Below are 27,932 nucleotides of genomic sequence, written 5' to 3' on the forward strand. Positions count from 1 at the left end.
ATGGGGCTGGAGATGGGCCAGAAACACACCATTGTGAAACATTCCACCACCTGGAGAGGCCGTGCACCAGAGCAAGACGAGGTTCAGTCCCATAATGGGCCACCTCAGTCTCCTGAGTTGAATGACACAGGGTCGGGGAACAGGTGCCAACTGGAGGCTTTGTAGCTCACTCCCAGCTCTGGGTCACAGATGCAGGGCCGACTGAGGAGGGGACCTGGCCCCAAGTGGTGTTCCAGAGTGGTCGCAGGCCATGAGGCAAAGAAAGAAGCAAGTTTAGACTCAAGACACAGTCGTGCAGTTTGGATCACAGGATGGAGGGGACCTCAGTTCCAAATTCTAACACAGAGGAATAACCAGGGCAGGAATCCCAGACCAAAGGGGAATCTGCAGTTTTGTCACTCAACCATCAGAGCTTTTCATCTTGCTGAGAATGGCTAATTCTTTCAGCAGTCAACTATTGCTAAGACCTAAATCTAGCTCAGGAACTGAAAAAGCTCAGACAAGAGGAAGAACGATCAGGCATTCCCCTGGAACAGACCCTTCTGGGAACACTGACAGCTTGAAGATTCCCCATTATGAACTGCTTCTGAGATCCTAGAATAACACAACCCTTAATACCTCCAAAAAAGCACCAATAGGAGCAGCTCAGAGTTTTCTCTGGAAATGGGGATAGTTTGGCCTTACTATCAAGTCCAAATTAGGAAACAGGTAGAAAAAATGAGCAAACAAAAAAATTAATAATCCCACCATAAAATATCATTATGGTGATAAGAACATTCGAGATACCAACTCAGGAGAGGAGAACTCCAAAAAATTTATAAACAAAGCCTCAGAAAATAAATACAACTGGGTAACAAACCCAACTAGTAAAGAGATGAAGCAAGACTATAAAGAATTTTGGATTTTTTTCTTAATGAAATGAGAATGCTAGCAGGAAAGAGGAATAAGAAATAAGTTATAAAGAATGACTTGGAGAGGAAATTAGCATGTGGTAAAGGAGATACCACTTACCAAAGCTTACCCAAGCAACAAACTATTTGAAATGGATCAAATGGAAGGCAATTATTCCATGAAACAATTAGAAATATTAAATATAAAATTAAAATATTTTTTAAATTAAAGAAAATGAAATTGAAGAAAAAACAATTGATGTAGAAAGCTGATCAATGAAAGATAATTTTAAAATTACTGGACTACCTGAAAGCCATAGCAAGAGAGCCTAAATCTTCAAAGAAAACTACTCAGATCTCTTAGAACTAACAAGCAAAGTAGAAAGAGAAAGAATCCATTAGTCAATTCCCAAAAGCCCCAAAAGAAAACTCTCAATACCAGAATAATCAAAATTTGGAGCTTCTAGAAAGCAACTAAAAAGAAAGAATTCAAGTACTAAAAAAACCTTCAATTTTATCTATGATTTAGCAGCTATCACTTTGAAAGAGAAGAGAGTTTGGAATAAAATATTACAAAAATGGGAAGTATATAGGCTTACAGTCAATAATTATTTTCTCCAGCACAACTAAGCATAATCCTGCAAGGAAAAAAGGAAAAAAATGGATGTTTAATAAAATAGAGGACTTCCAAACATTCATGATGAAAAAATAGGAGTTTCAAAGAAACACTGAAGTGCAAACATAGGTATTAAAAGAAACAGGAAAAATTTGAATTCAGGTCCTCTGAATCCAACACAGTATTTCTTTTTGTTCTCTATACAATCAAATTTTTTCTTTTTAAATTTTTATTAATGTGTTTTACATATATATATATGTATGTATGTATGTATATATTTTTTCTCCCTCCTGTATCATCCTAAGAAAAACCAGTTCAGCAAAATTAAACACATCAACCAAATTCAACTTTAAGTGCAATTTTCTATACCTATTAGTCTCCTATCTATGCAAATCTCTTTGAGCATATTAATCTAACAGCATTCAGTTTCAGATATGTTCTTCCAAATCAGACTGTACTATATATGATAAGACATTTAGTCTTTTTGTTTTAATGGCCTTTGACTGGATGCACTGGACTCATAGGAATCAATCCAAATATCATCCCAGGTTTGGCCATGATCACTTAAAAGCTGATATCTCTGTATAGGAGTTTGAGTTCCAACAAATTTGATCTGCTCTTAGTCTTCATAATAAACTGAAAACATAGATTCAAGAAGATTTTAGACCAATTTTTGAGCATTAAATACCTAATATTTTATTTAAGTGAAAAGCAACATGGTCTAAGTATAATCTGAGAATAACACACTCAAGAGGAAAACTACCATCTTATAAACTCTTTCTATCACTGTCAAGTATTAATATTATTGTTTCTTTGGATTCTCAATATAGGATAAAGCCCTGGCAGAAAACTATGAATGCTGATTCCTTCTGCAAAACAGGTTTTATGCTTGAGATGTGGGAGCCATGTAACTTCTGAAAGTCACATTCACATCATCCTGAGTAGTGTCTGACTGAGAAGATGGTTTCAATGATAAGCGTAGAGGAGGTCAATTAGAGTAAAAAAAAAAGAAATAAAATGTGTATCACTGAAGCCTGCTTGAGACTGAGATGCTAAATGCAAAAGAATGCTCACAGAAGGATCCATGGTGCCTTCTGACTCATTATGCATGTAAGTGACTTCTTTGTGCTTCATTGAGAGCTTCCACCTATACTAATACCACCACAGCTAATGCATTTATTTGCATAAATGTTCTCCATTTCTCTACAATTAGACACATCCCCTTCCAAGAGAAACATAAAAAGGCATCTATGAATAAACAATCCTAAGGGATCAAACAAGGATAAACTGCCCTAGGTAACTCCTTAAAATTTATACTAAGTCCCAGATGATTTATAACCTACTTTGATGGTAGGAGGGCCCCAAATTAACAAAATTAGAAATCCTTTGAATATTCATTAATAAAATATAAATAATATATTTATACAGGCAATATATAACAGCAGAAAGAACACCAGACTCAGCATCAGAAGTCATTGATTTATGTTCAAACTACAATACTTTCCTATTTGGGACTATGGGCAAACCAATAACCCTCTGGACTTCAGGCTCTTCATCTGTAAAATGGAAATAATAATAATTGTTCTCTCTCTTTCACAAAAAAAAAAAATGTTGGAGAAAAGCACTTTACAAAAACTTCAAAGGACATATTATTTCTAACACTGAAATGTGATCACTCTGTATAGTATATGAAGCTCCTTATAAAAAGGAGCTTATATAAAATGTTTAGAATGTTTAGAAAACATTTTATAAACATCATTAAGTGAAAGATGTAATAAATAAAACAAAAGAGGGAAATGCCGCAAGCAATCACATATGATTTTACCTAATATTCCATAGCATGAGACAAGTGAAATGATTAAAGGGAGGCTGGCCTGAGAGTCAGGAAAAACCCAGGTTCAAGTGCAGCCCCTGACACATCCTGGCTGAGTGAGCCTGGGTAAGTCACTGATTGAACTTCTCAGTGTCTCTGACATCTCTAAGACTAAATTGCCCAAGAGTTACTGATCTGTACTTGTCCAGGGAGTTTCCTTACTGGGAATTCCCAATGAAATCACAGGTGTAAGCAAAAATAATAACAATAATTATTTTCATTCATTCCATAACTAGTTTACTTAATCAACAGGCAAGTTAACAAGTTGACTAGTGGATTCCTGCCTTTTTACAACAGATCAGATGATGAAGAATCACCTTTCTTAAGGTCATTGAAAACAAAAAGGCTGTTTGGAGGGATTTTCACAGGAAGGTCTGCAGAGAGTATTTCCAAGACAAGGTCGTTCGGTGGCTTTTTGACAAATGGATTCAGCCATATTTGTTTAGCTGGCTTCTTTCTCATTGGAGATTTATTTCTCCTGCAAGCAGAGGCACTGCAGATTAATTTGTTGGTCTTTCTGCTGCTTCTGAGGCCAGAAGCCATTTCCTCAAGCTGTCCAGACAACATATGTTTGTTTGTGTGCTAATAACACCAACACAGGTGTGGGAGGCAGGCTGGGAGAATCGTGTAAACAGTCAAGACAAGAAATGACCATACAAATGTGCACCAACATATTGCTAACATCATCTCCCTTCAGTCACTTGGCTCTGTGAGTAGAATGGGATTCGCCTAAAATTAAAGGTGATCTGTAAAATGTACGGAGATGTTAAAGAAATAAAATGAGAAAATGTACAAATAAGTGGAACAATATTACTGTTTATTACAAGCCCTAATGAAGAGATTAGTGGGTTCCTCAGTTTTTATCCTAAATACAATAATCCTTAATTATTATATAATCTGGGAAATCTTGAAGTTTCATCTCTATGATAAGCAAAACTATAAATGTAAAATGCAGCTTGATATACCTAGAAGAAACCTTGTCATTCATTTAGCCCAAAGTTTCCATATTACAGAGGGTTAAAGAAAGGCTAAGGAGAATTGAGTATTTGCCCAGTTAGTTACTGACATGGAAGCCAGGTTCTTTCAGCTCTCAAATCGTCCCCCTTTCTATCAGATCAGATCAACATATTTATTAGAAGGAATAGAATATTTGTTTCATGAAACTTCAGATGAAATCAAATGTGTATTGGGAGAAGAAGGAGGGAGGTGTGTCAGAATTAATGCTATTTCCTTAAGTGGAAAGGCTCTACATTCAAAATGCTATATTATGTCGGATAAGACAGCACATTTGATATAGGTACACCTCACTTTTAATATGCCTTGTTTAAAAAGGGGAGAGGATTTATGGAGTAGTCTCTTCAGTTTTCAGATATTGTTTATTTTGCAAAAGGATTCACAAGAAAAGCCGTACAACAAATTATTTTTTATTTCCATAGAAATTTTTAGATCCATGAGTTCTATATAAGGCCCTATACATTGCTTTATAAATAAAAACCATGTAATTACATAGTTAGACATGTCTTAGAGAGGTTGCCCTAAATTTCTACATTATTGCATGTGTCTATGTATGTTTACTTTCACAAGCATCTTTTATATATGAAAATACGGAGAACATTTCAAACATCAATCAATTAAAATGTGGGAGTGTCATTTGTAACTTTCTGCCCACTTAATTTTTGCTGAAGTTTCACAAGAAAAATATCTAACAAACATTTAGGCAGCATCAGCTAGGTATCCAAAACACAAAGATAAATGAGATGAATCCTGCCTCCAAGAGCTTCCACTCTGCTTGAGGAGTTTGGAGTCATACCCACAGATAAGTCCACCATGAAGCAGGGAATGATAAAATGAATGGTAATGTCATTCAGTCCAAGAGCTCCAGAACAGTTTCTGGGAAAGCTGTCCTGAGGAGGTAGGACCAGAGATAGCACCTGAGGAAAGATAACAATTATCTGAAAGGCAGAGATGACTAAAGGATTCAGTACATGTTTGGAGGAGAACCTAGAACAATGTACAAAGAGGCAAGAGGAGCATGTCAAGTTCAGAGACAGACCATAGTCTATTTTCATCTGTCAGGTCAGGGACCCCAGGACTGATCCTTCAAGGAAGGTGTGGAATGGTTCTCCCTTATCTCCTCTGAATCCTTCTTTATGTGCTGCTTTCCATTTTAGTGGTAAATTCACTGAGTTTTGTGAAGTACTGTCAACCTCCAGCTTCAGCTTCATAAGTAGCTCACACAAAACAACATTCTCATTCCTGGGTGGGAATTAGATTGCAAACTAAAGTTTTTAGATGGATACAGGACCCAGGACCACATCTGTTATCTCTCTTTCTCACAACATGAAGAGTCTATCTTCCTTTTGGGTCATGCATATAATTGATGAATCAGTTACTAGTAGAACATAAGAGATATTAAAAGACATTTCTATCACTGTAAATATTCCACGGACTACCAAATATCTTTCTCCCTTGGGGTTACTTGCAACCTTTATTCTTCTAAAATAGGGAAGTTCTGTGACTTGTAACCATTTAGTATCTCGCAGACAACACTAATGTCAGAGTCAGTCTTTGGAAAAAAGTTGGGATCACCAAAAACACTGATATCTCCCAAATGCGATCTAACCCTACCTCTTTCTCCAACTCAAGGCTATGTCCCATCCAGTTCACTGCCCAATAATGGCATCTGTTCAACGTGTAGATTGACTAATTCAGTAGGCTGGAGGCATGTTGAGCTGTAGGCATGTAGTCTGAAAAACAAGTCTTCATTCATCTTGTTTGTTCAGTATGAATGGACAGAAATTTCTCACAAATAACGATGGTTACAAGAGAAAAGATTTTGGAATTTTCTGGGGTTCGATGCAATTAGTATAATGTCATGTGAAATTAAGAGCAGTTGAGAAACTGCTCATTTATAGAGAATGCCTCCTTTGTAAGGATTCTGTATAAGACATCTCTCGTGACAGTGTCAAATACCTTATGTGCTCATTAATGCTTAAAAAAATCAAAGATGTAGGAAAAAAATAGATATTTCCCCAATATAGTTAATGGAACCTAATTCAGGGCAGTTAGATGGCACAGTAAACAGTACAGGGCATAGAGTCAGAAGGAAGAGTTCATATCCAGCCAGATCCTCTTACTAGCTGTGTAACTCTGAACAAATCACTTAAAACCCTCTTTGCCCTAATTTCCTCATCTGCAAAATGATTTGGTGGAGGAAATGGCACAAACTACTCCAATATCTTTGCCAAAAAAATACCAAAAGGGGTCATGAGGAGTTGGACAAGCCTGAACCTAATAACAGAACCTAAAAACAAGAAGCTACCATTAACTATAATGATAACCTTTCTTACAGCCTCTCTAATAAAATCAAGATAAAAGTAAGATTGTCTAAGCATATCATCAGTATTATTTTATATAGCTTTAGGAAGACTATCTATATCAATAAGATAAGAAAAAGAAATTGAGAAAATAAACCTAGCAACCAGGAAACAAAAGGATAACTTTTGCATAAATAATGTTTGAGAGAACCTTAGTCAATCAAAAAAATTAATTGAACCAATAAATTATTTCGATTAAATAGCAGACTATAAAATAAATCCACAAAAAATAATCAGATTTTTTAAAGATATTAGCAACAAAACCTAGTAGAAAGGACTAGAAAAGGAAAATCCTTCAGAAATACAGAATATATAAACTATATACATATTGAATATATAAATTAACTAAATAATACACACATAGAACACATAGAAACTGTGTGAATACAACTACAAAATCATCCTCAAGGAATGTAGAGGTACTTTAATAGCTCATGGTTGGATCGTGACAATATAATGAAAATGACAACTCTCAAATTTTGTGGTTTGGTAGCATCTCAGACTTCTAAAAGGTCATTTTTATAAACCTGTGAAAAACAGAAATAAAATTAATCTTTAGGGGGAAATGTGAAGAATTCAAAAGGAAATAATGAGGAAGAAAGGGGAAAGGAAAAGGGTCTGGAAATAGCAGATCTCAAATTATACTACAAAGTAATAACTATTAAAATTATTCGGTACTAGTTTTTAAAAATTGAAAAGTTGACTAGTAAAACAGAGTAAACACATAAAACTTATTGTAACATACATTGTTTTTGAAAAATGTATGGACACCACTACCAGGACAATGACAAATTACACAACTAGGAAAACAGGAAGGCATTCTGTCAGAAATTAGTCTTAGGTCAATATTACATATCATATACTACAATAAGCTCCAGATATTTACATGACCTAAATAAAAAGGGTCATATCATGAAATAAATAGACAAGTGGAGAAGTAAATACCTTTTACAACTAGGAATAGGTAAAGATTCTTGATAAATATAAGAGAGAGAAAAGATGATAAAATATGAAATGGATAATTTTGTTAATGCAAAATTGAAAAATTTTGGTGCAAAACAAACAACTATAATTAAAAGGGGAAAAGTTAACTGGCAGGAAATTTCAATGACAAAAGTCCACTTTTCAAGATTTTTAGGGAATTAATAAAACTATATTAAAAGGATGCATCCAATCCGGAATTATGTCCAAAAAGTTATCAAACTGTGCATACCCTTTTATCCAGCAGTGCTACTACTGGGCTTATATCCCAAAGAGATACTAAAGAAGGGAAAGGGACCTGTAAGTGCCAAAATGTTTGTGGCAGCCCTTTTTGTAGTGGCTAGAAGCTGGAAAATGAACAGATGCCCATCAATTGGAGAATGGTTGAGTAAATTGAATGTTATGGAATATTATTGTTCTGTAAGAAATGACCAGCGGGATGAATACAGAGAGGCTTGGAGAGACTTACACGAACTGATGCTGAGTGAAATGAGCAGAACCGGGAGATCATTATATACCTCAACAATGATACTGTTTGAGGATGTATTCTGATGGAAGTAGATTTCTTCAACAAAGAGAAGATCTAACTCAGTTTCAAATGATCAATGATGGACAGAAGCAGCTACACCCAAAGAAAGAACACTGGGAAATGAGTGTGAACTGTTTGCATGTTTGTTTTTCTTCCCAGGTTATTTTTACCTTCTGAATCCAATTCTTCCTGTGCAACAAGAGAACTGTTCAGTTCTAAACACATATATTGTATCTAGGATATACTACAACATGTTTAACATGTATAAGACTGCTTGCCATCTAAGGAAGGGGGTGGAAGGAGGGAAGGGAAAAGTCACAACAGAAGTGAGTGCAAGGGATAATGTTGTAAAAAATTACCCAGGCATGGATTCTGTCAATAAAAAGTTCTAATAATAAATAAATAAATGATTTTTTTTTTTAAAATGATGCATCCACTCAATTCCAATTCCCTGACACCCTAAAAAAAGCTGCTACAAACATTTTTGCTCATGTGGATCCTTTCCCCTCTTTTATAACACAGATTTTTACAAGACAAAATGCATGCAATAGAGATTCAAGATTTCATATGCAACATTTTCCCCATCTATTCATATATATATGATTATGTTTTAAGAATTTATAATAAACTAAAAAAAAATTGGGGAGGGGGATGGTAAGTAATGTCAAGAGCTGAGAGGGGCAGTTAGAGAAAAATGATTGTCATCTTCCAAACAGAAGCTCTCTTCCCCTAAACTAGCTTTCATTCACATCCTTTCTCTAAGGCAGCAGCAAGGCTGAATATTGATGGCCCGGGCAGGTAAAGAAAAGGGAGAGTGGGGGGCAAAGTATGTCTAAGACCAGAAGTTTTCTATACATTCTGAACTTACTTTCCTAAGAATTTTTGTTCCTATAAGTAACTGAGGGAGTAAATTAGACATATTCCCTCAGAGGAGAGGTGCTTGCCACCTTGCACTTCTGACATGTTTAAAAGCTAAATTTCACTTTCAGAGTTCAGAGTCCATCTAGTCTTCTAAATTAGGTTCGAAAGTGCATCCGAAAAAGGAAAATAAGCAGGTGCCTGGAGCTAAATGCATTTCATCTAGAACACAGGCGGTATTTTAATTCCTGACAGGTATTTTTTTCATGGAAATAATTTGGGGTATAAAAATAAATATTCAAGAACAGAAGGAAATATGTGTTATTTAAAGCACATGGTGCTTTTTAGGGAGTTACATTTTCCTGAAGTGTTTATTCGGGTAATAAGTGACAGTCACTTCCAATATTTTGTACCTTACAACTACAAGATCTGGACATCCTAGAACAAAAGTGAGATGTTGCCCTAATACCAAAATTGGCTTTTAGGAGGCAGAGAAATGATGAGTGTAGGAATGTGGAGGTTTTGTTAAATTAACAAGTTATTGGTGAGTATAGCCAATGATAGATGGAGTATTACACCCAGAACACTCAGATCCTAGGGAAATTCCACTGGCCAATAATCAAATATTTAACAGAATCCACACTGTCAAATATCAAACCATTGCGAGAAGGAGACCGTCCCCAAATGTGGAAGAATGCTCCCAGGTGTCCCAAGTCAGGGAAACAGGCCTGACCACATCACTCTCCATATACAATCTGATAGAGCAGTTGACCCAGAGAGGTGCACCTGTAGCTGGCGGTGGCCAGAAAAGGCCAGCAGAGAAAGGGATGTGAACATGCAGGCTCACCCCCATTCTCTATCGCTCAGGGACAGACCACTTACATTCCTACCCAGAAGCCACACAGCCCACATCAGAGCTGGTGAGAGAGGGTCACATTGGTCCAAAAACAGATTCCCTGCCTGAGCAGCGTGAGGGGAAATGGAACGCAGAGAGGAAGATGGAGATGTTCTGGCAGGTTGGTCATTTCCCACTTGGGTCACTGAGAGTCTGCAGGATACATCCTTTATTCCACCTGCAAACTGGAGGGATGTGGCTCAGGGAGAACAAAGGAAGCAACCAGTTCTTTTTAGTGATCGACAAGTTGAAAGGCTGCCTGGGAGATTGAAAAACAAACTGCTCACCACATAGGAGAAGTGGGTTCAATCCGACTTGTGAAATCTCCTGTTGGGTAGCCCTTGCAAGTCACCTCACTGCTTCTTGGGAAGAGGACGGAAGTTTGTTTGTTTGTTCTTTTTATTTTTAAACTTCCTGGGATTTCTAGAACCTACTTAATAGCTACGGTGTTGATAATATTGGCAAACAAATCCAAATGACAAAAATCAAAGCACTCGTTATGGCCGAGTCGGGAGGATCCAGAAGCTCTGGTGACCACCTCTCATTCCTCTCCAGAGCTGGCATCTCGGACAGTCTATTCTCTGTGTAGGGTAAGAAATCCCATCAAATCCAGCTCCAAGCTGGGGAGTCTCAAAGCAAGATCCTCCTCTTCTCACATTTCCTAGAACAATTTTCAGAAGAGCCAATTAACTGAATTAAACGTTAGTCCATCTCTTCTTTTTCTTACCTTGCTGCTGCTGAGGGTTAAGCAGTGAACACACACACATACACACACACAATCATGGCTTGGCTCCCCCATCAATCAGCAGGGGCTCTGACTCATCCAGGCAGATGGTGGCTCCCCCACTTTCCCCTACCCTGGCCCCAGGTTGCTAAGCACTGCCTGGCAAGTTCTTAAAGTCCTCTGCAAATAACCTAATACCACAGCTTAGCCCCTTCTGCCCACATGCACACAGGAAAAGGCATAAAAGACCCTTTGCTTTTGTTGAAGACCTTCCCCCTCCCCCAGAGGAGGTCAAGAAACCCCAACTGGGAGAGTGGTTCCCTTTCCTCAAAATAAATCGTGGGATCTTGGAGATCGTGGCAGCCAGGGTCCCCGGGTGGCTAGTCTGGCTTAATTGTCTTTCTCCGTTACAAGGAGTAGGAAAACAAAAGCTAACGTTAAAACATTAATAGAACAAACCAGAGTTTGAAGATATCCTGAACTGGAGGAGAAATGAGAGCTCTTGGAGTTATTTAACAAAGTCACCATTGAATCCACACAACCCCCCCACACACACACACACACACAAATGAGCCCAATTGTTGGGCAGCATGTCTTCCCCAGGGAGTCCAGTGGTACCTTGCCTGTTATTTCCACCTGCCATTTGTAGGTGGGAGCCTTAAAGGCTCGATGCCATTTTGAAGAAAGCTGAGGGACTTCCAAGAGATCAAGCCCTTTGGTTGTTCTTTCCAGCTCATCATATTCATGCTTTCCTTCCTAAAACGCTGCAAAACCTGGCCCCAACCTGACTTTCTAACCACATGGGACTTGAACAGTCCCTCCCACTGTCCTCGTCTCTGCTCCTCCAGAAGGACCCTGTAATCCTCAGCTCCTTCCTTTGTACTGGCTATTCCATATAACTGAGACGCTAACCTCCATCCCCCTCTCTCCAAATCACACCATCTCCTACATGAAGCCTTTTCGAATTCTCCAAACCAATGGTGCCTTCTCTCCCAACGCACCTTGAATTTGACTACTTTACCTTTATTTGTACATATTAACTTTACATTATATTGTATATATTATATCCTGGTCTCACCAATTAGAATGTAACTTCTTCACTATTCCTCAACTGGTGAATAGTCAAAGGATAAGGACAGGAGATTTTTAAAGAAAGAAATCCAAACTACCAATAACTATAAGGAAAAAATGTTCCAAGTCACTAATAATTAGAGAAATGCAAACTAAAGCAACTCTGGGGTGCTACATATTCAGACTAACAAGTATAACCCCCCAAAAAAAAGACAAAATTCGGAGGGGTCACAAACAAAAAAACCCATCCATACATTGTTCCTGGAGCGATGAAATGATCCAGACATTCTGAAAAGCAATTTGGAAGCATGTCCCCAAAGTCACTAAACTCCTGATATATTTTGTTCCCATGATACCTGAGCATATACACTAAAAAAAATCAAAGAAAGGGAGAAAAATCACAAAAGTTAAACTGCACTTACTTACATGAATGCGCTTTTGTATATGTTATATATGCACACATACATATGTGACATGTATGTATTATACATGTATGTATGCATGCATGTGTGTATATGTGGGGAGTGTACATAAATATAGAAGTATCTTATTATATTTATGTATCATTTGTTGAATTATTCCTCCATTGATGGGCCCCTCTTTTAGTTTTTGGTTCTTTAGCAAGGAACCTCACACAGATTAGCGATCTTGACACCTGAAGTATATGTTAAGCTACCTGAGATAATATCTGTAAAACATCTGGCACAGTGCCTGCCATTTCCTGGGCATTATATCACCGCTTAGTCCCTTCCCTTCCCTAACAATCATATCTAGCCTCTTTATCAAAATCAGGAACAGGCTTTCCTGGGTTTCTGGTTTCAATGCGCTTCTAGCTGGGCATTTCTAATTGCTATAACGCCATGATTCAGAAAAACTGTCATGAAACCAAAGGTTTTCAGATTTTTGGGAACATTTGGGTACTATTTGTTTGGCTCCTTATTTTGTGTAAGAGAGAATAGATTTTACATCTCTTTTATGGGATAGAAAACTGCTTTCTCCATATTATGAACCAGGGCCCTCACCCAGCCCGAGATCTCCAGCTTCCTGCAGCCCAGTGTATCATCAGGCTACATCTGATTCCATAAGGGAGTCCAATCCAACTCAGCAGTCCTCCAAAAATGGGTTAATGCGGCTAAGACAAGAGAGCAAGCCCAGACAATCCCACTGCACAAGTTCTTCCACAGTAGTCTTCAGTGTCTCCCTGATCCCATAACTCAGTGATATTCTCAAGCAGTTTTATCCCTGATTGCCAACTTTTCTTGGTGCGCTCCCCTGCCCCACTGAAAGACACAACCGCAGGGCTGGAATAGGTCCGATTGCTGGGCATGTGTCTGTTTTCCCCTGGAAAATTCAGGAGCAGCACTGAGGAAGGCTCTTCTTTCTGTGTCCCAAAGTATATGCAACAAAGACCCTTCTGGTTATCAAAGAGAGAAAAGTCTTTGCAACTGCCTCATTTCCACCAATCAGCTGGCGCTTTCTGAGATGCTCCTCCATGCTAAGCACTGTGCTTAGGGGTACAAACAATAATAAAACACAATCCCATCGCAACAGTCAAAATACACAGAGATAAAAAGTTGTTATTAATGGAGGACGTAGCAATGGAGAAGGAGACGGCAGACCACTCCAGTTCTTTCCCAAGAAAAGCCATGGGCAGCGTGGGCAGCCACAGCTATCCGACAACAAAAGCACAAGGCGGGAAGGAAGGGTCCACAACATTACCATTCACAGAGCACCTTATGGTTTGCAAAGCACTTTACACACGTTAGCTCATTTGATGCTCACAACAAACCTACTAAAGTAGGTGCTATTATTTATCACAGCTCAGAGGGGTTGAGTGACTGCATCTGACACAAAATTTGAAGCAACTGAGCTCCCATGCTCGGATGAAGATTATACAAGAGTCCTTGACAATCACAATAGAGTCTGAACATTATTAGCAAATGATGCACTGAAGAAGGAAGCATGCTTAGCACTGGCGTGGAGAATCTCCAGTCCAAAGGGGAAGGAGATTCCCTATAGACAGCCCTCCAGATAACATTGGTGGGGAAGCCCCAGAAAATATCCAATAAGATCAAAAAGTCTGAAAAAGAAGTCAACCTAACTCTCCACACAGAAACAAGACACTTGGGTAAATTATTTTGATTTGGTCTATGATTGCAGTTGAACAGATAACCCACAGGTCAGGGTCATCTGCCCAAATACCCAAGACATGGACAATGGACATTAACAAGGGCCTAAAAAGGAAAATTTTGGAAGACAAGGTTTTGCAAGGGTCAAGGCTGAAAAATTATCAATGCATATGTTTTAAAAATAAAAAGCTTTAATAAAATAAAAAAATACTGTCAGGATAACCAAAAAAAAGTAAAAAAAAATTTTTTTTAAGAATAACGAGGGCCTAGAATCAGATTGAGAGGAAGAAACCAGACTGGCTGGCCTTTGGGAAGCTGCCCAGCACTTCCAATGACCTCAAGGTTCTCCCATCTTTGCAACATCAGGGCTCTCTCAGGGGGGATACATGGCCCCAGACCTTTTAAAGAATCACATTTCTAGACCACCCAAAGAGTAATGGAGAGATTCATAGCTAATGTTAGGGATGCAGAAAATAGGTTGAAGCATATTTTTAATAACATGGCAAATGCAGAAATATGTTTTACATAACAATATATTTAATGGAGACCTTATTTCTTGCCTTCTCAATAAATGGGGAGAAGGGAGAGACAAGAGAAAATGTGAACCTGAAAATTTTTAAAAGCAGCATATTAAGAAGGCAAATAAAAAAAAAAAAAAAGATGAAAAGTGCAATAGGGCAGCATAAAAAGATATCAAAGAGATATATAATCAGAAAAGGAGGAGAACTGACCACACAGTGAGAGCAAAGGACAACAGCTGAGCAGCTCCCATTGATACATGAGATCCGCGTAATTCTAAGAGCTCAAGGGGATGGTTACCAGAACATCGATTGGGTCCCCTTTTGTAGGATTTATAGGATACAGCAGTAGAGTAACAGAACGAAAAGGCTTGACTGGATTACTAACAGTGCTGTTGGAGGGAGAACCTGCAGCCATAAGCCCTCACCTTCACTGAAGCATTTGTGTGATGCTGCTGTTGTGTGTATAATTGGGACCCAAAGCTTTTGGCCAGTTGGATCACCAGAATTTTCTTTCATATTCTCCATCAGTCAATCATTGTGACCCACACCTATAATCTCTACTCCCAGGAAAGCCAAGGCTGACAAGGAATTGATGGAGCTTGTGAGTGTAAGGTGGCCTAGGCTACTCAATCAGGGTCTCACTAAACACAGCGTCAATATGGTGATCCCTTGGAAGCAGGGAGCCATGATACTGTCTAAAAAGGGGTGGAAGGTCCCAGGTCAGAGGAAGAAAGGAAGGAAGGCAGGGAGGCAGGAAGGGAGGAAGGGAGGGAAAGAAGGAAGGAAGTTTGTATTTTCTCTCAGCTGTTAGATTATAAGCTCCTTGAGGTCGAGGGCTGTCTTTTCCTTCTTTTTTCTATCCTCAGTGCTTAGTACCGGGCCTGGCACATAGAAGGCACTTAATAAACATTTATTGGCCAGCTAATTTCTTTGCAATACTAAAGATACTTGTAGAGGAAGAAGAAAGGAAAAAGAAGTGCAGAAGATGGATGTTGATCAGCTTTCTTCTATCTCCACCTGATCAATGGGGAATACTCAGGTGTCACTTTTTAAAATTTAGCCCTTTTTTAGTCTAGGTAAGAACCAAATAGATACTTCTTTTGGAGATCTCTTCCAAAAGGGTAATTGCTGTTTCAAATAAGAACATAGAAAGCAGAGGACTAATGTGATGAAAACATATGATTGGTTTTTATCTTAAAATATGAATGAAAAAATAATATGTGAGCAAAGATGGTATCTCCTCAGAAGTGGTCCTATCCTGATTTTTCACTTTGGATGGAAACTCGAATCTTGACGAACATTTCACATTTATCCTTCCTTTGTAAAGACTGAAAGAGAAGTTAGCAGACAGCATCTGAGTCCTCAATTCCAGTGATCTGCCCATGGAACACCAAAAAGCAACTTATTTAAAAATGAGAAAAGCAAAGAGGGAATTTGGATACAGCCAAGAAAAGGACAGGTGCATTCTGAGATTGCCTAAGCAGAGACACAATTCCAAGGTGGGTTCCTCTGTCAAAAAAAAAAAAAAAAAAAATGGGAAGAGCACACTTTCAATTTCTTCTGTAAAGAGCCAGCAAGCCAGAGAGACAGAGTTTATTGTATTCAATCAGACCATTAGCCCATCAAGTCTGATACCACTAGTCCATTGAGTTCAGCCAAAGTCAATAGTTGATGTTTTAAGAGTGTAGAAAAATCACAAAATCAAAACCTGTCTAGCTCTGCTAGAAACTTAAATTAATAAGTATTGTCTTTTTAAAAAAAAAAGAACCCAATGCAGAACAGATTTAAAAATAAAAATTGTTGAGAGAGAACTTAAAAATAACCAAATCGGAATTTTGGAGAATTGGAGAAAAATAAACATACTGTTTAAAACTTTTATAAAAAGTATCTGCTCCTTAAGGAGGCTATGTGAGAAGACCCTCAAAGTCAGGAAAATCCAAGTCCCCATTTAAGAAGGGTATGAACTATGTGGTCCTGGGCAAGCCATAAAGGTTGAGTAGCCCTGGAAGCTCTGAAGACTTGCTGACCTGTACTAGCAGAGGGAATTTCCTCATTCCTGTGCATATATGAGGTTTTCATAGAATCATGGAAGGAGCCTTAGAGATGATCAACTCTAATTTCACCACCTATTATACTTTACGGTGAGGAAACAGGTCTAAAGAAGTTCAGTCACACTCGCCCTAATAGGGCCAGGATCCAAACCCAGTTCCTTAGCCTCCCAATTCAGTATTATTTCTTCTGTACCACACTGAGAGAAATATATTTTTTACTCAAAAGCCTTCCCCCTCACAGAGAAACCTGCCATTATTTTGTTCAATTTACTTTAACAAAAAAAGACAAAAATAACTATCAAAGCTGCAAAAGATCCAAACCTAGAGGAGCATATAATAATTATTGTTATTTTTCAGTAATGTCCAATTCTTTTTGACCCCATTCGAGATTTTCTTGGCAAAGGTACTAGAGTAATAATAATAGTAACTAATGTTTAGGAAATGCTCACAGGTATTCAGATTTGCATGCACATTCATGAGCAGCATTCCAAAACAGAAGGTCATCTGAAGGAAGGGCAGAGATACTCTGATCTTTGGCTCAAATAAAGTTTGATAATGGAGAGAGCACTGCAGACTACATAAAGGCAGGAAAAGTTCATGGGAATGGTGGTCTCTCTTCTAGACCTTAGTAGACTTGAAGCATTTCAGCACAGAGAGAGCAAAGATTCCATTCCTTGCATATTGAGCAGGCTGAGGGACATCAGAGAAGAAGTTGATTGAAGATCATGGCAGGATGAGATTGAAGACAGCTAACCTAGGCTGCTCTATGGAAATCAGAAATCAGTCCATTGTGGGGCAGCAAGGTGGTGCAGTGGATAGAGCACCAACCCTGAAATCAGGAGGACCTGAATTCAAATCTGATCTCAGACACTTAACACTTCCTAGCTTTGTGACCCTGGACAAGACACTTAGCCCCAATTGCTTCAGGGGGAAAATTGGTCCATCTGTCAAGCAAAAAGCATTTGTTAGCTGGAGATACACATGACAAGCACTTAATAAATGTTCCTTGCCTACTCCCAAGGGTAGGCAGTTTTCCTAATGAAGAAACAATGGGTAAAAAAGAGAGGGGGGGGAAGATGTACGATATATACAAAGTAGAGGAAATATCATCTGAGAGGGGAGGGATTTAGCACCTGATGGGATTAAGAAGTCCATGTGTAGAAAATGGAAGTCTTGAGAGAACACCAGAGACAACCAGGGTGACAAGCAAAAGGAAAGAATAGGAAATAAGGCTTTAAAATACGCTGAAAGCCAGGCTGAGATGTCTGTGTTTTAACCTTAACGCACTAAGGAGCCACTGATTTTTCTGTTTTCTGAGCAGGGTAATGGTATGCTCAGACTTAGGAAAACTATAAACTTTAAAGTTTGGAAGAAGAAGAAATAAAAAGCCTCAACAAGTGCCTAGAACATATTCAGTACTTAGAGGAAGGAAAAGGAATAAGCATTTATATGGCACCTACTATGTTCCAGACACTGTGTGACTAAACATCCTATCATTATCTCATTTGATCCTCACAACAAGCCCAGGAGGTTGGTTCCATTATCCCCATTTTACCCTTGAAGAAATTAAATCAGACATAGATTAAGTGACTTGCCCAGGATGGTGAGCAGCTAGCTTGACTGATTAAAAAAGATTCCAACAAGAACTTTGGGAGATGAGTAGGAACCACTACATAGAATTCCCAAACCCTCTATTTTTGTCTGCCTGAATTTTGGATTTCCTTCACAGGCTAATAGTATACTATTTCAAAGTCCGATTCTTTTTGTACAGCAAAATAACTGTTTGGACATGTATACATATATTGTATTTAACTTATACGTTAACATATTTAACATGTATTGGTCTACCTGACATCTAGGGGAGGGAGGGAAAAATTGGAGCAAAAGGATTTGCAACTGTCAATGCTGAAAAATTACCTATGCATATAGCTTGTCAATAAAAAGCTATAATAAAAAAAATAAAAAGAAGGTTCCGACACCAAACAATAAACCAGCTCTCCTTACAGTCTTGTGTTTCTAACTACTAAGCAACAGAAACAGCCTCCACAGCTCAATACCCAGGACTGCTGGCATAGCACAGATTAAGGAACCTGCAATGGAGACCCATCCAGGTGTATTCTTCCAGACTACTTTCCTAAAGCCTTATATTAGGACTGGAGTCTTAATTTTTCTTTTTAGAGGAAAGCCAGTGTTTGCTTTTCACTTGAAATGTCTGCTGCTTTGGGGCTACCATGAGGAAGTAAGCCCATAAGAGAGAAACCCGAAGTATCACAATGCAGTTAATCAGTAACTTTGGGTAATTAAACCCCACCACCGTTCCCAGCCAATTCTGTGCTCTGGGACAGTTCACACAGTCCCAGACAATTCATCAGGTCAGGGGCTAAAATGGCTGTGACTGGACACAACCTTAGGAGTCTCAGACTGGATGCTGCCCGAGGCAAAATTTTCAAACAGACATTAGTTTCTATAACTGACAAACTTGGGGCTCATGGCTCATCTTCCATTTTCTTTTTCTACTGGACCTCCCAATCTCACCCAGTTTGGAAGTGGGGGGCTACTAATGGCCTGACCCCAATTCTGGTCTACACAGAAGCTTCCACTCATTCTGTTGCTCACTTGGGCATGTTTGTTCCCTCAGGCAGCCTAGTGGCCTCCTACTCTCAGTGTTAGTGCTGAACTCAAGTTAGCTTTAGCTCGAACCCCAAAACTCAGCATCTTTAATATCAGGAATTACTGGTCCCCACAACGGACCACTCATTTTCATAGCGCTCCATTGTCTGCTGCTTTCCCCTTCCCTGTATCCATGAAACCTTCTCTCTACTTATAAGGATACAGTAGGGGGTTGGAATCCCAGCTCTTCCATACCCGCCTCGTTGCTTCAAATAAGTGACTTTCCTGGACCTCAGTTTCCTCATCTGTAAAATGAAGGAGTTGACCTAGAGAGCCTTCCTGTCATGGATCTCTGATTCTGTGCTCCCTTTCATCCTGAATCATTGACCCAAAGGGAATGAAGAGGACCATAAAGATAAAGTGGCTCAAACCATTCATGGGGATAACATTTTGTCAGCACCAGCACTATCAACCAGCCTCTGGAACCTCCTCAAAACACTCCCTTAAACAACAGGCCCTGTGAGATCTGCTGGAAATGCATTTTGCAAATGAAGGATATAGAAAGAAAGAAACGAAAAGAAACACAAGTGGAGAAAATTTCACAAGCAACAAAACATCAGATTATTGCCTTAACAGAAAAATATAATATTTCCATGAACACCACTAGTGATTTATGAAATATTCACACAGCTGAATAATCAATCCAGGAACTACATGTAAGGAAATCATACTGGAAACTCATAATGAAGAACAAATGGAAACTCGCATTCACGTAGAACTCTAAAACCCAGAACCACAAAATTGTTGAATAGGAAAATCTCAGTGACCATGGAGTCCAACCCACAGAGAAAAAAAAAATTCATACCATAAATATACTCAAGAATGGTCAGCCAGCCAATACCTCCAAAAATGTCTTGATCTGGAACTTCAAATAGCCCTTTTGAAACTCCACACCCCCTTATTGCTGGTTCTGCTCTCTAAGGTCAAGTCATAGATATCATATCAGAAACCAGATAGAAATACCAACTTTTTAATGGTCTATATGGAACAAGAAGCTTCTTATGCCAAAAGCCAAGCTAGAAACCATTTCCCATCTCTAGATCTTTCTATTTCATCCTAAACTTAATATCAAGAAATAGCTGAAGAATAGTACAAAGGAAAAAGAGGATGGTCAATGAAATCATCAATCTCTATTTTTTTTTTGCTTCTGTTTTTACCTAGTAAATTCTAATAAAAACAGCGCTCTGGAAATAAATAAATGAAAGCAGTGCTCTGCACATTTGTTGTTGTTATCCTGAATCTCTTCCTGACTCATTATGACTCTCTGTGGGGTTTTCTTAGCAAAGACAAAGAAGTGGTTTGCTATTTTCTCCTCTGGTTCATTTTAACAAAAGAGGAAACTGAGGCAAACAGGTTTAAGTGACTATCCCAGGATTACACAGCTAGTAAGTGAGGCCAGATTTGAATTCAGGAAGAGGAGTCTTCCTGATTTCACTATGCACTATGATACTACCCAAGTGTCCTTACTGTGTACTAAACCTTTATTCATTCATGCATACAACATGTAACTTTCAAAGTTGTCCTGCCATTCTGTGATTCCTTCTGCCCTCCTTATTCCCTTCTGTGAGTTTTTAAACGCTTTGATTTTTCTTCCTTTCTTTTTTCTTAATAACCTTATCCCAAAGTCCCTTTCTCCCATTTCTGCTCCTATCTTGGCAATTGCCAAATTGGCACTTTTCTTGCAATGTGGACAGATGGTGTCTGGTGGACAGATGGACAGAATTATGGATTCTTTAAAAATATTTAAGAAACACAATAATATTTAACAAGAAATAAAGGAGTCCAGTTTAAAAAGTCACTAAGAAGATTTTTAAATAACCATAGTTATTTTTGTAATTCATTAAGGTATAAATGTATACTCCTAACTTTCTCTCATATGCACCTGTTCATAATGTACATGCGCACATGACATAGTAGAGAGAGCATTAAATGACCGGTACTAAGTCTGCCTCTGAAATTTATGTGATCACAGCTAAGTGATTTAATTTCTGTAATGCTCAGTTTTCCCCCCTTAAAATGAAAGGACTGGATCTTCAAGGACTTAAAACCCATTTATTTAAAATTAAAAGGCCACCCTGGTTATCCCTTTTGCATTCTTCCCTCCCTCTTTGAAGAAGATGACACTGGAGTCCAATAAAGCAAAAGAAATTTTGCTTTTGGTATCAAAGAAGTATTAGGTTCCAATGATGTGTCTAAATGATTTTCCTTGAAGCCGATGACAAACTAGAAAGAAAACCTATATTGTGGGGAGCCTTGCCCCTGTCTCTATACATATCCTCACTAATTGTTAGGTCAATTGAGTTGATTACTGAGCCAATATGGTCTGAAGTTCTAGTTCCTACATAACTTCCTCAGAATCCACAGTCAAGTGATATTTTCCTAGACAAAGAGTGACATCAAAACAAGATTGTCATTCTTTGACCTTCTAACTTGGAGAACACATGGGAAAGTAGGAAGCTGATGGATCTTCTTGTCATTTAGTCAGTGTCTGACTCTTTGTAACCCCAGTTTGGGGGCACAGTAAGTATCTGAAGCCTAATTTGAACTCAGGAAGGTGAGTGAGCCTTCTTGACTCCAGGTCCATCATTCTATCTATTGCTCCAGGTAACAGAGGCTGGTTGGATGGATCTCATCTGGAGTACACTGCTTTAGTAAGCCAGATTCTAAGATTTGTCGGTCACAATCAGGGGATGTCAGGGTTTAAGATTACTGTCTATTTCAATATTCTCAGAATTTGTGGGTGCCACAAAGGACTAGCCTTTGTGCCAGGTACCTATCTAGAGACCACTTTAGGTCTGACTCTTCTCTTTCAAAGTCTTCTGGTACTGGAGGAATACAAAGTCACATCCCTTTAAGCATGCAGAGTAACAAGTAATTTTTCTCAATGGTCATTCCTGCTGCTCATTAAGCCATGAAACATGGACCCAAAACAAAGACCTACTGAAGCACACCCACATCTTATCTCAATCTAGGAAACTTAAGAACCACAGTGTCTCCCCAAACTGCATTTGTCAACCATAATCTGAGTATGGGGATGAGCTCTGCATTACAAAGAATGTAAGGGGTGTGGGGGGGAGGGAGGGGGAGAGACAGAAAAAGGGAGGGAGGGAGGGAAAAGGGGGAGAAGAAAAGGGGGAGGGAGAGAGAAGAAGAAAAGGTGGGGGAGGTGAGGGGTAAAGAGAGGAGTAGGGAGAGAGGGAAGGAGAGAGACTGGGGGTGGGGAGGGAAATAAGGAGGCAAGAGACCAAAGGAGAAAGAGATGAGATACCTTGTTGTTGCTGTTTGAGGGGAGGAGGGAGGAAGGCAGGAGACACTTCTTAGCCAGGAGACAAAAGTCATATAGGGAATTCTAGCCAGCCACAAGCTACTCTGCTGTGTCATAAAGTTGCAGAATCTGAGCTAACAGAAGAGAAATCTAAGTCTTATTTTTTTTTTTTAAACATAACTACTAGTTCCTCAATCTACTAAACTGATTGTTATTATCAGAATAAATTATTTCACTTAAAGTTACCAAAATTTCATTTTTAATCTCCAATCGTGAAGTAGGAGTGGACTGTCAGTTTATTGAGGGCAGAGGATAAGGTTTTTTTGGGGTTTGGAGGGTTTTTATGCCTTGAACATAGCAGGTGCTGGACAAATGACTGCTGAATAAAGTCTAAAATATTTTATATAAAAAATTTCAAAGCACTCAACATTTTATGTCGCTAAGTAGAAGATGCTTCTTAGATTTTGAGGATTATATTAGCTATGAACATTTTAAAAATCGATGTGCTGAGACAGCAGAAATTTAAATTGTAACTGATTCAAAACATGTTATCAAAGATTTTTCTGATAATGAAAACAAAACCAAATGATCTAATTTGTAGTTACTTAGGAACTTTCTATGCCCATCAATTCAGACTCTGTCTGCCCGTCCTTTTTTTTTTTTTTTCTTTGTTTCTTCCACCACTATCCTCTCTCCATAGCCTCACCCCCCAAGCATTTCCAATCTCATTATTCTCTCCGCTAAAACTGCTCCATGCAATTTCCCTCTTGGAATCAACAGAAACACATGTCACTGAGAATTAGGGAATTCTAGCCAGCTACAAGCTACCCAACTGGGTCGTAAAGTTGCAGAACCTGAAAACTAAAGGTTAGTTTGTTTGTCAAACCATTCCTTTATCCAAAAGGCAAGGTTTGATGGGGGAAGGAGAGAGAAGGGGAGGAGACCATTCTAAGGATTCATCAGGCTGGCTGGAGCAGATGAGGGATAAGAATGGTTTTAGGGAAATTATCTTCCCACTCAAAATATGAATGAGTTTCTGTTATTTTTGAAAGTGAACTTGAGGACCCCCTAAAGGGCTACTTTACTTTAAGGCAAAGAGGAAACTTTATTTATTCCATGTGCAATTCAATTTTTTATTCGATTTAGAATTGCCTCTGCTACATTTTCCGAAATAAGTCTAACCCAGAGGAGTTGTGTTTATTTAACCAAATAATAAGACTTTTAAACCGTTGGCCCCAGAAGAAAGCGGCAAAGACAAAGCCCTGGGTTATTGACACACACATCCCAGGAAATGTGTATACATTCACCAAATGCCAGGCTCTAAACAAACAAAGGGCAACAGTAACTTTTTCAGGACAAGGACAATTCCCTTCCTAAGACAAGGCCAGAGGGCTCACACTGAGTTTTCACTTTCCGGCTCTGTGACTCAGTTAACAGGTTCTACTCGACTACAAAGCAAATGCGGTAAAGGGGGCAGAACAGTCACTGGAAAAGCCATCAGAGCTCCTTCAAAAGCTTCGGCCCCTTCGGTCTGCAGGCTTTGCTCTCTGCCTCATTTGTTTACCTTAGAAGGTATCCCAGGCTCATAAACTGGCCACATGGAGGAAAGGCCAGGCAGAAGGAGGGAAGGACCTCAAGCATCTCCTTCACCACCAGCCCCTCCCCGAGAAGAAGGAAGGAACGACTGATGCTCTGGAGAGAGCCCCTGGCTTATGGGAGAGGGTCTGTGAGTGAACTCCGACTTGTCTACTCTGCCCGAAGAAGAGAAGGAGAGGAGGGAGAAGAGGAAGAGAAGAGAAAAATGAGGAAGAGAATTGTTAGAGAAGAGAAATGAAAAGGGAAGGGAAGGAGAAGAAAGAAAACAGGAAGGAGAAGAGAAAAGGAAAAAGAAGAGGAGAGGAGAGGAAGAAGAGGAAAAGAGAAGGGAAGGGGAAGGGGATGAAAGGAGAGGAGGAGAGAAAAGACACCTCATCTCAGCGCGAGCAGTGAATTCTCCAGCACTTTCAGTCTGAGCAAAAATACAGCTTTGTCAAAGCTCGGTAGCTGGCCCGAAGCATCCTCCAGGATTTAAATGTCCCGACGATTAAGCCCAACTGAAAAAAATTCAATTCGCCACTAGGATGCAGTTTGCTACAGCCAGGGACAGCCCAGATGAAAATACTTTGTTCTAATTTTGCGCAAACTTGTTTTTCCCTTGCTATTTACCCTTTATGTCTCTTCCCACCCCCATCCCAGCCCTGGCTCCTGTAAGGAAGACTCTCCTTTTTTTCTGGTCTTAGGCTCCCCAGCTCTTAGCACAGGTGCTTGGCACACAGGTGGCGTTTAATACGTGTTTTCTGAATAGAACGGAGGGGAGGGGGGGAAACAGCTACCTAAGGTTAATACCGTGGCTGGCACCGAGAATCCCGGGCCGGGGACTAACACACGCTGTCGGGAGGCAAAGCCTCCCCGGGGACTCCCCCATTCAGGCAGGCTCCGGCTTTGATTGCCACCTCGCGCCTCCCTCCCCCCTTCCCTTCCCGCCCCAGCCGAAGACCCCGAACGCCACCGCGTCCGTCCGCCTACTTTACCTCCTGGGAAAGGGTAACTTATTCGAGCCTCTTCACGCTCGGGCGAGCCAGCCCATCCTTTCCCAGACGCAGCTCGCAAGGGGTCACCCAGCGGCAAGAGTAGGAAGGGGGAGCCCCCTGAACCTCTCGGTGGGGACCCTCGCTCCGGCTCCTAGAGAAAGGGACAGCTCTCCCCGCCCCCAGGCGCCTGGGCCATCTCCGGGAGACCCAGAGGCACGCACTGCTGGGGGCGGGGCGGGGACGCGGGGTGGGGGTGGAGACGGTGCATCCTTGGTCCCCGAGCGCTTTATCGCTCCGCAGTAACCTGGAGAAAGCCCCGCTCACACATCAGCACCCGCTTACACACGCGCGAGCGCGCACAAACAAGACAGCCGTCCCAGGAAAATCGCTGTCCCGCACCCACGTGCGGGCCCCACGCCAGAAGCGTCGCCCCTGGCCACGTCCCGGGACCCCCGGAGAGAAGGCTCCACGCCCGGGATGGGGGCGGGGTAGTTTAGAGACCACTGAGCAGCGGCTCCATCCCCGGGGCCACCGAGCCGAGCCTTCATCCTCGGGGGGCGGGTGGAGGCGGGGACATGACACCCCCTCCGGGGGAGGTCCCCCCCTCCTCGGCCGAGGTTCTGGGGCCAGACTTCGGGCCCCGCTACCTGCACATCTTGGCAACCACCGACCCAACAAGCCAACTCGCCCGCCTCAAACAAGTGCCCGCCGGGTCCGTGCCGGGCGGGGGGCGGCTCCAGAGACAAGGGAAAGGCTTTGCGAAGCAGCGCGCCGGCCCTCCCGAAGACCACAGTCAACTCACCCGCCTTCTGCCTTCCCGTTAATCCTTCTTTCTGCCGCCCCTGCTAACTGGCAACTCAGGGGCACCCGGGGTTCCCGAGCGGAGCTGGCGGAACCTCCTCCTCCTCCTCCTCCTCTTCCTCCTCCTCCTGCAGTCCTCTGCTACACTTGCAAGACCACTGCTTTCCCTGCCTCCCCAACAAAAAAGGAGGGAGCAGCCCGGGGAGAGAGGGGACCTTCTGTCCTCCACAAACGAGTCCCCGAGCCCTGTAGCGGTGGGGAGGACTGGGGGGCCGCTGCTGCCACTGCCCCGGCTGCCGCCACAAGCTACTTTCCCATTCAAATCTCGGGCCGCCCTGGCTCCGGCACCCCGCCCCCCACCTCGTTGCCCCGAAGCTCCCGAGGAAACCAGGAACTGGAGTCCCAGAGAACGGAACGGAGTTCCGGGAGCAGGAGACAGAGGGCAAAGGACTGGGGGCTGGAGGCAGGGGGCGCTGGGAGAGTGGAGCCGGAGGAGAAGGGCACGCGAGCCGGGAGGGGAGGGCAGCGACTCCTGGCTTCCTAACCCCATTCCAGCATCTCTCCATCCCACACACCCGATCTCTGTCCTTACTTACCTACCCTCAGGCTCTGGAGAATGGAAATTGCTATCTCTGGAGCGATCCTTAACTTCCGGGTAAGCTAGCTGATAAGGGCAGCAAAGAATTCCCCAATACCTGCCCCCCGGGCCAGCCCAGTGTCGCCTTCCTCATCCCAGCCCACCAAAGCCCACCTCATCCCATCCCACTCCCAGACTTTCTGAAGGCAAACGTGGGGTTTCCTGGGCAAACAATCAATCTCTCTCTCTCTCTCTCTCTCTCTCTCTCTCTCTCTCTCTCTTTCTCTCTCTCTCTCTCTCTCTCTCTGTATATATATATATATTATATATATATATATATATATATATATATATATATAGTATCCTCAAGTCAAGTGCATGCACTTCTAAGACTTCTAAGTCCTTCCTGGTCTTGTTCAGAATGCTCTTAAAAGGATAGAATGAGGAAGAAAAGAGGATTGATTTCCCTCTGGGGACGTTGTGCAAGAATCCTTTCCCCATCTTTGTAACAGGAATATTAATATGTGCATTTACGATAAATGCATCGCCATTATCACCATTGCCTCCACTACCACCAATACCACTCCTCCTGTTTCTAGTAACTATAACTGAGACCCTAATAACTTTTTTTAAAGGCAAACGGGATCCTCCACACTCCTTGGCACTCGGTGGTTTCTGCTCAATGAAGACGCTGCACTCAAAATTGCTCCCCTCCAGACTTACATGAAGTGAGATTTACTAAGTGAAGTGAGCAGAGCCAGGAGATCACGGTTCATGGCAACAGCAAGATGATCAATTGTGATGGACGTGGCTCTCTTCAATAAAGAAATGATTGATGCCATTTCCAATGATCTTGGGATGAAGAGAGCCATCTACACCCAGAGAGAGGACTGTGGGAAATGAGCGTGGGTCACAACATAGCATTCTCACTTTTTGTCATTGATAGTTTGCATTTTTGTTTTCTTACTCGTTTATTTTTTTTATCTGATTCTTCTTGCTCAGCAAGAGAATTGTATAAATATAAATATCCAATATATTGGATTTAACATATTTTAACATGTTTAACATATATTGGATTGCTTGCCCTCTAGGGGAGGGGATGGGAGGAAGGAGAAAATCTGAAACAAGGGCTATGTAAGGGTCAATGTTGTCAAATTATCCGTGCAAAGCTTTATTTAAAAAATAAAACATAAAATAAATATTCCTCCCCTCTAAAACAAGGTAATTTACTACCTTGTAAAGAGTAACTTACGCCTAAGTGGGGGGAAAGCTCCTGGCCAGAAAGCTGATAATAGCTGAAAGTGGCAGAGAAATTTAAAAGCTTGCAGAATGGTTTTCCCTACAAGATTTCCTCTGTAGCTCCTGCCCACATCCTGCCCACAGGATTAAGAGACAGAACTGGAAAAGATCTCAGGGGTCATCTATCCTCTCACCTGAATGATGAGGCATCGCACGTCCAAAGGGGTTATATGACTTATTCAAAGTCACACAGATAGCTGGGGAGGTAAAGTGGGAACCTAACTCCAGCAGACTC

The 27,932-nt window shown here is 40.8% G+C and overlaps 1 protein-coding gene across 1 annotated transcript; it reads left to right on the forward strand.

Moving 5' to 3' along the window:
• LOC127556971 (WAS/WASL-interacting protein family member 3-like) lies at positions 1 to 27,604 on the forward strand. The gene is made up of 3 exons (XM_051990477.1): positions 1 to 143; positions 25,204 to 26,476; positions 27,034 to 27,604. Exons 1-2 carry the CDS (start codon positions 1 to 3, stop codon positions 26,363 to 26,365), a joined length of 1,305 nt encoding a protein of 434 aa, XP_051846437.1. The 3' UTR covers positions 26,366 to 26,476; positions 27,034 to 27,604.
• The last annotated feature ends 328 nt before the right edge of the window (positions 27,605 to 27,932 follow it).

This window comes from Antechinus flavipes, chromosome 3, assembly GCF_016432865.1.
Source record: "Antechinus flavipes isolate AdamAnt ecotype Samford, QLD, Australia chromosome 3, AdamAnt_v2, whole genome shotgun sequence".
Taxonomy (NCBI): domain Eukaryota; kingdom Metazoa; phylum Chordata; class Mammalia; order Dasyuromorphia; family Dasyuridae; genus Antechinus; species Antechinus flavipes.

What these genes read in the sequence shown, in the direction of transcription:
- LOC127556971 (XM_051990477.1), top strand. Translation starts at nt 1, where the DNA reads ATGGGGCTGGAGATGGGCCAGAAACACACCATTGTGAAACATTCCACC. An exon ending in GACACAGGGTCGGGGAACAG is followed by an intron (nt 144 to 25,203) that starts GTGCCAACTGGA and finishes CCCCGCCCCCAG; the next exon opens with GCGCCTGGGCCATCTCCGGG.